We start from the raw sequence: 12610 nt of genomic DNA, 5'->3' as shown, positions 1-12610 counted from the left end.
CCACAATACAACCCCCAACCCTCCACACTGCAGACCTGCCACACTTCTCCAAGGAGGTAACAGTAAAGGCATACCTTAGGGAGGAAGAGGGCAGAAGAGGGCTGGAAGCACAAGAAGCAGTTTGTCTAAGCACTAATAGCAAAAGAGTAAGAACATGATCTCAAAGCTGTAATACTCTGGAAATGCTTTCTCTCCTTTAACCTCAGAAAAATTCAAATTGTACTTGACTTTCTCTAGAAGACTCACTTGTCTCCTTTCTCCATAAAACGAGACTACCAGAGGAATCCTGTATTTTAAAAAAGCTTTAATGTCAATCCTTCCTAGAGGAACACAGACTTGAATGAAATACATTCATTCCATAAATACATTAGCAGCAAAACCTTCCCACCAGAGTCCTCTACTCCAGCCCAGAGGTTGTGCCTTGAGCAGGAGAGCATGTTCCATCAACCCTGTCAACTTAAGGGTGGGTCTGCTTCTGAAAAATGCTGGATGTGCATTGGAGACACAATGACTGGGGGCACAGGTGACTTAACTAAGCTGGGACCCTAAAAACAGGCCCATGTGGTGACCATTCAACCTTCTTTACCTTCCAAATCCTTTGGTCTTTTCCACACTTCTCTGATGAGGTTCCTCAGCATCGAGACAACTGGGAAAACCTAACTTTGCACGTGAATTTAATGCATTTGTAGTCATTTGTTGTTTTGAGTTGGCAATGTTTTAATGGCATCTTAACGCTTTCTATAAGGTAAACAAAACATAAAAGATTATTCCCTTCCTTCCCTTCCTCAGGTGAGTCCACATGTACTCATCATTTGACAATCCAGCAGGCATTATTTGGGCTCTCTATACCTCCAGGGCCCCTTTGTTTGAATGGCTGGAAGTTTTACTGGAGACAGAGAGCCATGCCTAAACCTACAAAGATCTCTATGTAACAATAATCAGATGACTTGCTCAGTCCATCAAAGCCAGTCTCTTGGCCAGAGGCCAGGCATCTCTTCTCCTCTTCTTCTCTCCATCATTGCCTAATGATTGACTGCTGCTTTTTTATTTGCCCTATAGGCACCTGCTGAAACTCTGGAAAGCAAGATCTACCCTAAACTCCCAAGCAGCTAGGAGCAGTTAAGGCAGGTGCTACTTTAAACTTACTAGCTGCCAAGTAACACACTTATGCCGCTGTGTCCCAATCCATGCTGTTTAGAGTATAAGTCACAAGAGTCTGCATAAAACACAGTCAGCAGTCAGGATAGCTATGGGGCAAGAACAAAGTTTAGAATGTTACCAAGTCACAGGACCAGAAGGAAAACAGATTAATGGAAGAATGTGAAACAATAAATCTGATTTGTTTGAGCAGAAGGCAGTTCTGATTCAGGCATAAATGCATCTCCCAGGTTATCATGTAAATAAAAAACAGACCTCAGAAGTTAACACTTCCCTCCCAGTCCATCATTAAAACAGGCCACATGCTCTCTTTTCCTAATATGTTTTAAAGTGTTTTCAATAGGATGCTCTTCTGTAAGTGCTTTATTCATTCCCATTCAGTCTGTTCTGACTATTGGCTGAAAATATATCAGGAACTATTTTATATAAAAACCATTATAGTAGATAATTGGTTATGTGTATTTTTCCATTTGTATTTTCATCCAAAATAGCTTCTTTTCCTTTTATTTATGTGCAGAGAGAGACTCATCCACCGAATATACAGCACTGTTAATCCTACAGTCTTCTGTCCCCACAGAGTCTGCTAGATCTTCCTCTTCTGAGTCATCCTCTTCTTCCTCCTCTGGTGCTGATGAACTGGAGGTGGGCCCTTTGCAGGTTTTCAGGTGGCGGGTGAGATGGTATTTGGTTAGATAAGCCTTTGTACATTTTTCACAGACATAATCCCGTTTTCCTTCATGAGAATTGAGATGCTTCTTTAAGTGATTTGTTCTCAAGAACAGCTTATCACACTTGGGACACTTGATCTGACGTTCTCTAAGAGGAACACAAGAAAAAATGTTTGATTAGGGGTTGCAAATAACAACTGAGGCAACACTTATTCTTCATCACCTCAGGCCTTTGTCAGAGCAACTCTATCCTCCTGAATCAGGCTTTTGCATAGGCGATATACAGAAGATTCATAAAACGTGCATAGTTTAAAGCAGCATAGGCTGATTTTGCCTATTTTAGAACGCTATATAAATTCTTGAATTCTATGTAAATTCTATGTATTCTATACATATTTCTTTTCTGTCTTGCTGCATTCTCTCAATATGATGCTGATAAAATTCATTGAAGTTGATGTATCAATTGCTTACTCCCTTTCACTGCTGTATACTATTTACAAATATGCCACAACTTAACTATGGTACTGGATTTGTCTCTAGCGAATGGATATTTTGGTGGCTTCCAGTTTTTTATTATCACAAGCAAGAGTGCTATGAATGCTTTTAAATTTTTAAAAATGTTTATTATTATTTTTTAGAGACAGGTTCCCACTGTGTTGCCCAGGCTGGAGTCCAATGGCTATTCACAGGTGCGATCATCGTGCACTACAGCCTTGAACTCCTGAGCTCAAGTGATCTGTCTGCCTCAGCCTCCCAAGTACCTGGGACTACAGGTGCATGCCACTGCACCTGGCATTTGGACATTTCTATACTTGTATGGTGCTCTGCAGTATATATGTTTCTCTAGGGTATATACCCAAGAGCTATACAGCTGAATCAAAGGATATGCACATCTTCAACTTTACAAGATAATGACAAACTGTTTTCCAATACAGTTGTTTGAATATGCACATCTATCACTGGTGGTTCCGGTTCTCACATTCTCAACAACTGGAAGACTAAAATTTGAAAATGTTTGCCAATTAGCCAGCATATAATGTATCTCATTATGCTGTTATTTGTATTCCCTGAATGCCACTTTAATGGAATTGCCATTTTTCTGTCCTTTTCATAGACTAGTGGTTCTCAGGTAGGGGGCGACTGCCTCTATGGGGGCATCTGGCAATGTCTGGAGGCCTTTCTGATTGTTATATTGGGGAGGGGTGGTACAATGAGCATCTAGTGGGAAAAGGCCAAGGATGCTGCTAACCATTCTACAATGCACAGGGCAGCCCCATAGCAAAAACTTAAGTGGGTCAAAATGTCAACAGTGTTAAGGTTTGAGTAACCCCGACCTAGACATTTTAGAGCTGAAAAGAACCTTAGAGATCACACTGATCAGGAATTTTTTAACTTTTTTGGGCAGCTTAATCCCATGTCTTTATGAAACCCCAATATGAAACAGTTAAAGAAAGTTATTAATAAAATCCTGGAAGGAGTGATAGGGTGCAGTTGGGGGTTCTGAAGCCTGGCTTCCTTAGCATTTCTCCCATCCTCTTCTAGCAAGAGATGTCACTGAAGAATCCCTGGAATTCCCCAGAGCAGTTTTAAAACCACCAATCTAATCCAACCTCTTAATTCTGCAGATAGGAAACATGTGCATAAAAACTACTAAGTAACTTGCCCAAGGCCACAACAAAACCCAAATCAGAAGTCTGACTTTTTATTTTATAGCCTTCTGGTTTTTACATGTTTGCATTTACTGTGTCTAATATATGCCAGGCACCGTCCTAGCTGCTAGGGCTATAGGATGTGGGTAAACAAAGTCCCTGCCTTCCTGATTCTTACATTCTAGTGGAGCGATTATACCATATGCAAATGTATATAACATGATATCAGATAGCAATAAGGACTATGAAAACACATGAAGCCAGGTAAAAGAGATGGGTCCTATTTTAGATAAGACAGTCAAGGAAGGCCCTTCTGAGGAGCTATGTGAGCAGAAACCTGAATGAAGGGAAGAAGACATGCAGGTATCTGGAGGGAGAAGTTTCTAAGGCAGAGGCCCTGAGACTGGATGTGCTTGGTATGCTCAAGGAGTAGCAAGGGGAGGGTCAGAGTGGCCAAAGCAGAATATGAAAACTAAAAGGTGAACGGGAGAGGTAGTTAAGTACTATTACCACATCATAAGGGGCCTCTGACTATGGTAAAAAGCTTTTTTTGTTTTTTTTTTTTGAGACAGAGTTTTGCTCATTACCCAGGCTGCAGTGCAATGGCGTGATCTCGGCTCACCGCAACGTCCGTCTCCTGGGTTCAAGCAATTCTCCTGCCTCAGCCTCCCGAGTAGCTGGGACTACATGCGTGCGCCACCATGCCCAGCTAATTTTTGTATTTTTAGTAGAGATGGGGTTTCACCATGTTGACCAGGATGGTCTCGATCTCTTGACCTCGTGATCCACCTGTCTCGGTCTCCCAAAGTGCTGGGATTATAGGCATGAGCCACCGCGCCCGGCCTAAAAAGCTTTTAATACAAATACGATGGAAAGCCACCAGAGATTTACGAGTAGAGGCAGGCACAAAAATGACTTATATTTGAAATGGATTGCTCTGGCATTATGGACAGAATACTGTGTGTATATGTGTTCATCTGTGCCGTGGAATAAATGAGGAGAAATAGAAGCAGTAGCAGGGAGATCAACTGGGAGACTACTGAAGCCATCCATACAAGAAAAGCCGGTAATCTGGACAAGGTGATAGTTGAATGAAGGAAGGAAGGAAGGAAGGAAGGAAAAACTGAGTTGAGAATTATTCCAAGGTGTTTGGCTTGACCACTGAGGTGAATAATGGTGGTGCCATTTAATGAGCTGTTCAGCACCTGAAGAAATCAAGTTTGTGGGGTATTATTGAGTTGAGTTTTGGACAGATTAGGTTTAAGCTGCCTAGTAGACATCCAGGGCATCAGAGCTGCTGCGTGATAGTGAGGTGTATGAGGCTGGAGACATAAATCATTAAGTATCTAAAGCCATGAGACAAAATGATCTGCGGAGTAAACATCACTGCTCTTCCTCTCAGCTCCTCTTTCTTACAGGTAGGGCAAAGCAAGGTTCTGTCACAATCCTTCCACTCTCGGGGGAACACTGGGGGAGAACTCTTACAATTGGGTTTACAGCTACAGTTGTTTTTTCTCTCTCTCTCTGAGTCGGAGTCTTGCTCTACTGCCCAGGTTGGAGTGCAGTGGCGTGATCTCGACTAGCTGGTATTACAGGTGCCCACAACCACACCCAGATAAATTTTGTATTTTTAGTAGAGACGGGGTTTCACCATGTTGGCCAGGCTGGTCTCAAACTCCTGACCTCAGGTGATCCACCAGCCTCGGCCTCCCAAAGTGCTTGGATTACAGGCATGAGCCACTGTGCCCAGCCTGTTTTCTTTTTAAGTAGATAAATAAAAAGACTGCCAATACTATTATATCCACTTTGAAACGCCCCAAAGTAAAAATACAAGCATCTGAAAATTTTACCAATGATCTCCATAGGAAGCCTAAAGTCTATTCAAAAATATTTTGAGGGAATAGTGCTTCTTATATGAGTGACTTAAACCACCTTTAAGTTTTGACAGTCCAAAAAACTTCTATTCTATGGAAGGGCAAAGAGGCTTATCATATTTTCTCATCCTGACAAAGAGTCCAGATCCACATTTGTTAAGCAAATGTAAAATGAAATATAGAGGCTGATATTAGCTTGATTGAAGCAAAACTTTTCCTCAAACTATAATTGTGTGATATTTAAGAAACAATATATCCACTTGCCAGAGACACTGTGGAAATCAGTCTTGCATATGGACGAAGTCAGTAGTCCTTAACCCTGGCTGGGCACGAGAGTCACTTGGAGAGCTTTTTAAAATACCAAGGCCAGGGCTCTAACTCTGACCAATTAAATTAGAATTCCCATGGGTAGGGTCCTAGCACCAACTGTTGTTTTCACAGTTTCTAGCAATTATAACGGGCAGTCTTCTGGACAAATATTTGTCCCCCGACCCCAAATTCATGTTGAAGCCCTAAAAGCCAGTGTAATGGGAGCCCTAACCCCCAATGTGAGGTGGAGGCTTTGGAAAGCAACTAGGGTTAGATGAGGTCATGAGGATGGGCCCTCCATGATGGGATTAGTATCCTTATGAGAAGAGATCAGAGCTCTCATTCTTTCTGTTTCATTCTCTCAAGAGAAATGTATTTTTTCACTGTCCTGGAGGCTAGAAGTCTGAGATAAGGGTATCAGCCTGGCTGGGTTCTGGTGGGGGCCCTCTTCCTGGCTTGGCATGGCTGCCTTCTCTCACTGTGTCTCTCCCCTGTTGTTTGAGCCACACAATCTGTGGTATTTTATTATCGCAAGCTGGGCTGCCTAGAAAGGCTCTTAGACTAGACGATCCTGAGGATCTCTTTTGGCTCCAATATTGCACAGTCCAATGTAATATTTGATAATTTGTCTAATTTTCTAAAATTTCGCACTAGCAATAAAACTAAAGAAGTCTTGTTTTAGAATGTCCTTCTGAGAGTTAGGAAGGTAGATCCAGACTCCTTGGCTGTTTAATGTCTCCAGCTGCATTGTGATGAGTAAGGAGACAGAACTGCTGTCAAAGCAAAGTGTTTATCCAAATTCTACATTAAGAATATAATGGAGGCAGGCAGTAGTGGCGGAAGAGGTTCGGCGGCTGATGGCGGATCTGGACCAGAAACCTGTCTAACTTTCTCACTCGGTCTGAGAGTCCTTCCACTGGATTCACAATGACATCCTTTCAGGAAGTCCCATTGCAGACTTCCAACTTTGCCCATGTCATCTTTCAAAATGTGGCCAAGAGTTATCTTCCTAATGCACACCTGGAATGTCATTATACCTTAACTCCATATATTCATCCACATCCAAAAGATTGGGTTGGTATATTCAAGGTTGGATGGAGTACTGCTCACGATTATTACACGTTTTCGTGGTCCCCTATGCCTGAACATTATGTGGAAGGATTAACAGTCAATTGTGTACTAGCATTCCAGGGATATTACCTTCCAAATGATGATGGAGAATTTTATCAGTTCTGTTATGTTACCCATAAGGGTGAGATTCGTGGAGCAAGTACACCTTTCCAGTTTCGAGCTGCTTCTCCAGTTGAAGAGCTGCTTACTATGGAAGATGAAGGAAATTCTGACATGTTAGTGGTGACCACGAAAGCAGGCCTTCTTGAGTTGAAAATTGAGAAAACCATGAAAGAAAAAGAACTGTTAAAGTTAACTGCAGTTCTGGAAAAAGAAACAGCACAACTTCGAGAACAAGTTGGTAGAATGGAAAGAGAACTTAATCAGGAGAAAGAAAGATGTGACCAGCTGCAAGCAGAACAAAAGGATCTTACTGAAGTAACACAAAGTTTAAAAATGGAAAATGAAGAGTTTAAGAAGAGGTACAGTGATGCTACATCCAAAGCCCTCCAGCTTGAGGAAGATATTGTGTCAGTAACACATAAAGCAATTGAAAAAGAAACTGAATTGGACAGTTTAAAGGACAAACTCAGGAAGGCACAGCAAGAAAGAGAACAACTTGAATGTCAGTTGAAGACGGAAAAGGATGAGAAGGAACTTTATAAGGTACATTTGAAGAATACAGAAACAGAAAATACCAAGCTTATGTCAGAGGTCCAGACTTAAAAAAATTTAGATGGGAACAAAGAAGGCATGATTACTCATTTTAAAGAAGAGATTGGCAGACTGCAGTTATGTTTGGCTGAAAAGGAAAATCTGCAAAGGACTTTCCTGCTTACAACCTCAAGTAATAAAGAAGACACTTTTTTTTTTAAAGGAGCAACTTCGTAAAGCAGAACAGGTTCAGGCAACTCGGCAAGAAGTTGTCTTTCTGGCTAAGGAACTTAGTGATGCTGTCAATGTCCAAGACAGAACAATGGCAGACCTGCATACTGCACGCTTGGAAAACGAGAAAGTGAAAAAGCAGTTAGCTGATGCAGTGGCAGAACTTAAACTAAATGCTATGAAAAAAGATCAGGACAAGACTGATACACTGGAACATGAGCTAAGAAGAGAAGTTGAAGATCTGAAACTCCGTCTTCAGATGGCTGCAGACCATTATAAAGAAAAATTTAAGGAATGCCAAAGACTCCAAAAACAAATAAACAAACTTTCAGATCAATCAGCTAATAATAATAATGTCTTCACAAAGAATATTGGGAGTCAGCAGAAAGTAAATGATGCTTCAGTAAACACAGACCCAGCCGCTTCTGCCTCTACTGTAGATGTAAAGCCATCATCACCTTCTGCAGAGACAGATTTTGACATAATAACAAAGGGGCAAGTCTGTGAAATGACCAAAGAAATTGCTGACAAAACAGAAAAGTATAATAAATGTAAACAACTCTTACAGGATGAGAAAACAAAATGCAATAAATATGCTGATGAACTTGCAAAAATGGAGCTGAAATGGAAAGAACAAGTGAAAATTGCTGAAAATGTAAAACTTGAACTAGCTGAAGTACAGGACAATTATAAACTTCAGTTGGCAGAAAAAGACAAAGAAATAAGTGTTCTGACTTCACATTTGGAAAACCTCTCTAGGGAGAAGGAACTTACAAGGACTCTAGAAAATCAAGCAGAAAGGAAAATGGAAGATGGAGCAGATGGTGCTTTTTACCCAGATGAAATACAAAGGCCACCTGTGAGAGTCCTCTCTTAGGGACTGGAAGACAATGTTGTCTGCAGCCAGCCTGCTCGAAACCTTAGTCGGCCTGATGGCTTAGAGGACCCCGAGGATAGCAAAGAAGATGAGAATGTGCCTACTGTTCCTGATCTTCCAAGTCAACATTTATGTGGGCATGGGACAGGCTTTTGCTTTGATTCCAGCTTTGATGTTCACGAGAAGTGTCCCCTCTGTGAGTTAATGTTCCCTCCCAACTATGATCAGAGTAAATTTGAAGAACATGTTGAAAGTCACTGGAAGGTATGCCCAATGTGCAGTGAGCAGTTCCCTCCTGACTATGACCAGCAGGTGTTTGAAAGGCATGTGCAGACCCATTTTGATCAGAATGTTCTAAATTTTGACTAGTTACTTTTTATTATGAGTTAATACAGTTTAGTGGTTAAAAAAAAATCACCTCAAATAGACTACTGAGAGACCATGGAGTGATGATTTTCATGCACCCTCTGTTGTACTTTCTGACCAAGAGCTACTTTGAGTTTGGTGTTACTGGGATCAGGGTCAGTCTTTGACTTATCAATAAATTTTAATTTCTGTTAATCTTACCTGCTTGAAAAAAAAAGTTCTTATGCATTCATAACTTTATTTATTCCCTAGTTTGCAGAATTGTCTGAATAAAGGATAGATACAAGGATTATTTGAATGCTACTGCACTGAAAAATGTGTATGTATAGTGTGCTAGATTATTTAACAGAATATTTACAAGTTTCTGTTGACCTTGTTGATTGAGCATTACTAAATATTATGTAATAAAAAGCATTTATCAAAAAAAAAAAAGAATATAATGTTTCCAGTGAAGACAGATTTCTAAAGAGAATCTCCATATGTTTTCTTCCTCTTGTGACACTTGCTAAAAGCTAAAGACAACAAAATCTCTCTCTTCTTTCTACGATCACTGTGACTAATGCAGTCTAGACATTTAATTACACTTGGATTCATGCAATAAATTCCTAATTGGCCTTCCAATATTTGGTCTTCTCCACCCTCAATCATCCTCTATTCAGCTGCCTGAGTAATCTTCTTAATAGAATGGGTATATCACTATGACACTCTTTCCTTAAAATCCTACAGTGCTTGCACAACAATGTGAATGTAACGAACACGGTTGAACTGGACACTTACAAATGGTTAAGATGATAATTTCTTTTTACTGCAATTCAGAAACACACACACACACACACACCCCAACAGAACAGTTCCAGAATGGCAGGGGCTGGTAGATCCTTCAGTGTCTCACCATTATTTCTAGAATGAAATTGAATTTTCTTAATAGGATCAAAGGCTCTTCACGGTGTAGCTGCTGACTCTCACTCCTCTCATTCCATCACCCTCTCCTATGCACACTATCATCTAACTATAAGCAACCACTTGTAGTCAATTGTCCTTTTTGCCTCTACATTTTTGAAGATGTGACAAAAGAGTACATGTGAAAAATAAGAAAAAGAAAGCCAACAAGTGAAATCTTCTAGGCTAACACCAAAAACAGTGTTCCAACCTTAGCTTGGCTACATGGAACACAGGAGGCATCTACCATGGTACCAAGGCAGGAAACAGATAATGAGCCAGGACTCCTAAGCCCTTCAATCAGCAGGTGAGCTGCAGCCACACAAAGACTCACCACCTGAGGAACGACGTCTTGGCTGCAGGGTTACTTACTGAGTGTGGATAAGCACATGCTGCTTGAGGTCCTGCCTCCGCATAAACAACTTGTCACAGTAATCACACTTGAGATTCTTCTCCCCAGTGTGGATAACCATGTGGGACTCCAGGTGAGCCTTCTGGGTGAAAGACTTGTCACACAAAGTACACCTGTAGTTCTTCTGACCTGAAAATCACCCCAAAGTATTACTGATGAGGAAAACAACTGCTGGCATCCCTGAGACAAGCAGGTACATACATGGGCATGCAGCAGAGGCAGGAATGAAACAGAGCTGACTGCTAAGTGGCACTTTACTTTCTGGGGTTGTCTATGTGGGACCACTCAGAGCCACTGAGTTTATATTGTGCAACTAAAGCTAGCAAATTAATCTGATCTCCTTTAGGACCTCTGACCTAAACATGTATTTTTAAAAAATTTATAGGTGATATCTAAAACTTGAAAAAAAAAGATTAGTGCCCTACCTAACACAAATATTAAGCAAAAAACTTCATGAATTCTAGGACTTGTCTATAGGGAAACATTTTTACAAGCTAGATTTTATAGTTTTCTATTTTTTTTAAAAACATATAATATGGCCTCAGAAACCAGGGATGAAATAAAAATCCTTCCAGGAATGCAAAAATAAGATTCCTCTAAGTCAGTGGTCAGCAAACCTCTTAAAGGCTAGAGTTTTAGGCTTTGTGGACCATAAGGTCTCTGTTGCAAAAGAATGAGAAGAAATTTCTGAAGATTTGGAGAAAAGATGACCCAAACAAGAAAGCTAAAACCATCAGTTATTTTGTAGTATGCATTTCAAAAAGTCAGTGGCCAGGCATGATGGCTCAGGCCTATAATCCCAGCATTTTAGGAGGCTGAGGTGGGCAGATTACTTGAGCCCAGGAGTACAAGACCAGCCTGGGCAACATGGCAAAACCCCATCTATATTAAAAATAAAAAAATTAGGTGTAGTGGCACAGGTCTGCAGTCCATGCTACTCAGGAGGCTGAGGTGGAAGGATCACCTGAACCCTGGAGGCAGAACTTGTAGTGAGCCAAGATGGTGCCACTGGACTCCAGCCTGGGTGATGGAGTGAGACCCTGTCTCAAAAAAAAAAATTTTTTTTTAAATACTAAAAGAAAGGCGTTGTTTTGCATGGAGTTTAGAAAATGGAAGCTCAAAAAATAAATTGTGGCAGTATTTACTGAGCAATAATATTAAAGTAGAAAAACTGTCTCTGGCTGGTGACTAGGGGGTGAGCTCTAATGAGAAGCTCAGACTCAGAAGCTTCTATATAATTCCCTTTATGTTCAAACACATTGATCAACTTCCTGATTATTAACTGCATTTTCCCAGGCACCTTCTAACTATGGTGGGGAAACCTGGAAAGCAGAACATCTTAATAATTGGAAGTGGCAGCTTCCAAGGAATCTGTTAAACCACAAAGGTTTACCACCCTGGATTCTTTCTCTGACATCAAATCTCAACCCCACCTACAATCCCTCTACAAAGCCTTTACTACCACATTTTCTAATTGTTGCAAAAATTCCATTCTGTTGGTCCAAACACAACTTACCAGTATGTATCTTGAGGTGGGTCCGCAGGTTGCTGGGATCACTAAAAGCCTTGCTACAGAAATCACACTTGTGGGGCTTCATACCCATGTGACCCATAAAGTGGACATGAAGTTTAGAAGGAGAGATAAAAGCCTGGGGGCACATTGAGCACTTCCACTTCCTTTCTTTGTGACTTGGCCCATGGCTGCCGCTATGGCCCTGGGTAGGAAGATGGTTATGAATGTGGCTGGTCAGATGAGCTTTGAACTCTGTGTAAGAATTGCATTCCTTGCCACAGTTACAGAGGTGCACATCTGGGTGTTCAGGAACACCTTAAAAAAAAATTACTAATTATTTCCTGATACTTGAATCTTAAAACTTGTTCTTGATATTAACAATCATTGCTTGCAGTTCTCCTTTCTCCCAAAATTTCCTATTTGCCCACTTCCTATAAAACTAAAATGTCTTATTCAGTGCTCTATCCCCAGCATCTAAAATAGTGTACTAAGGGCCAGGCACAGTGGCTCATGCCTGTTATCTTAATGCTTTGAGAGCCCAAGGTGGGAGGATCACTTGAGGCCAGGAGTTTAAGATCAGCCTGGGCAACACAACGAAACCCCATCTCCATAAAAAAAACTTAAAAATCATTGGCTGGGCATGGTGGTGCACACCTGTAGTCCTAGCTAATTAGGAAGCTGAAGCAGAAAGACTGCTTGAGCCCAGGAGTTCAAGGTGACAATTGGCCATGCTCGCACTACTACATGCCAGCCTGACAGAATGAAACCTTATCTTTAAATACACACATAAAATAGTGTACCAGGCACAAAGAAAGCACTTGGTAAATACTGGATTATAAGGTCTCTTTTC

General features: G+C 41.0%; 2 protein-coding genes across 3 annotated transcripts in view; one reads left to right on the top strand and one right to left on the bottom strand.

Annotated features, from left to right (window-relative positions):
- Positions 1–284: 284 nt before the first annotated feature.
- Positions 285–12610, bottom strand: part of PRDM4 (PR/SET domain 4) — a 32085-nt gene continuing 19759 nt past the window's right edge. For both annotated transcript variants that reach the window (XM_012469160.3, XM_064379890.1), the window contains exons 10-12: positions 11764–12075; positions 10208–10376; positions 285–1974 (exon numbers count right to left, since the gene is read on the bottom strand). In XM_012469160.3, the coding sequence (XP_012324583.1) occupies positions 1662–1974; positions 10208–10376; positions 11764–12075 (794 nt within the window). In that variant the 3' untranslated portion in view covers positions 285–1661. The remainder of the gene's footprint in view (positions 1975–10207; positions 10377–11763; positions 12076–12610) is intronic.
- Positions 6485–8959, top strand: LOC105728661 (tax1-binding protein 1 homolog). Its single transcript, XM_012469161.2, is given in 2 exon segments — positions 6485–7632; positions 7634–8959. Coding segments are annotated over 2 exon segments (2313 nt in total). The 5' UTR covers positions 6485–6585; the 3' UTR covers positions 8900–8959.

This window comes from Aotus nancymaae, unplaced genomic scaffold, assembly GCF_030222135.1.
Source record: "Aotus nancymaae isolate 86718 unplaced genomic scaffold, 86718_ANA_hifiasm-v0.15.2.pri h1tg000021l, whole genome shotgun sequence".
In the NCBI taxonomy this organism is placed as follows: domain Eukaryota; kingdom Metazoa; phylum Chordata; class Mammalia; order Primates; family Aotidae; genus Aotus; species Aotus nancymaae.
The sequence above is the reverse complement of the archived record's forward strand: the minus strand, read 5'-3'. Positions and strand labels throughout refer to the sequence as shown.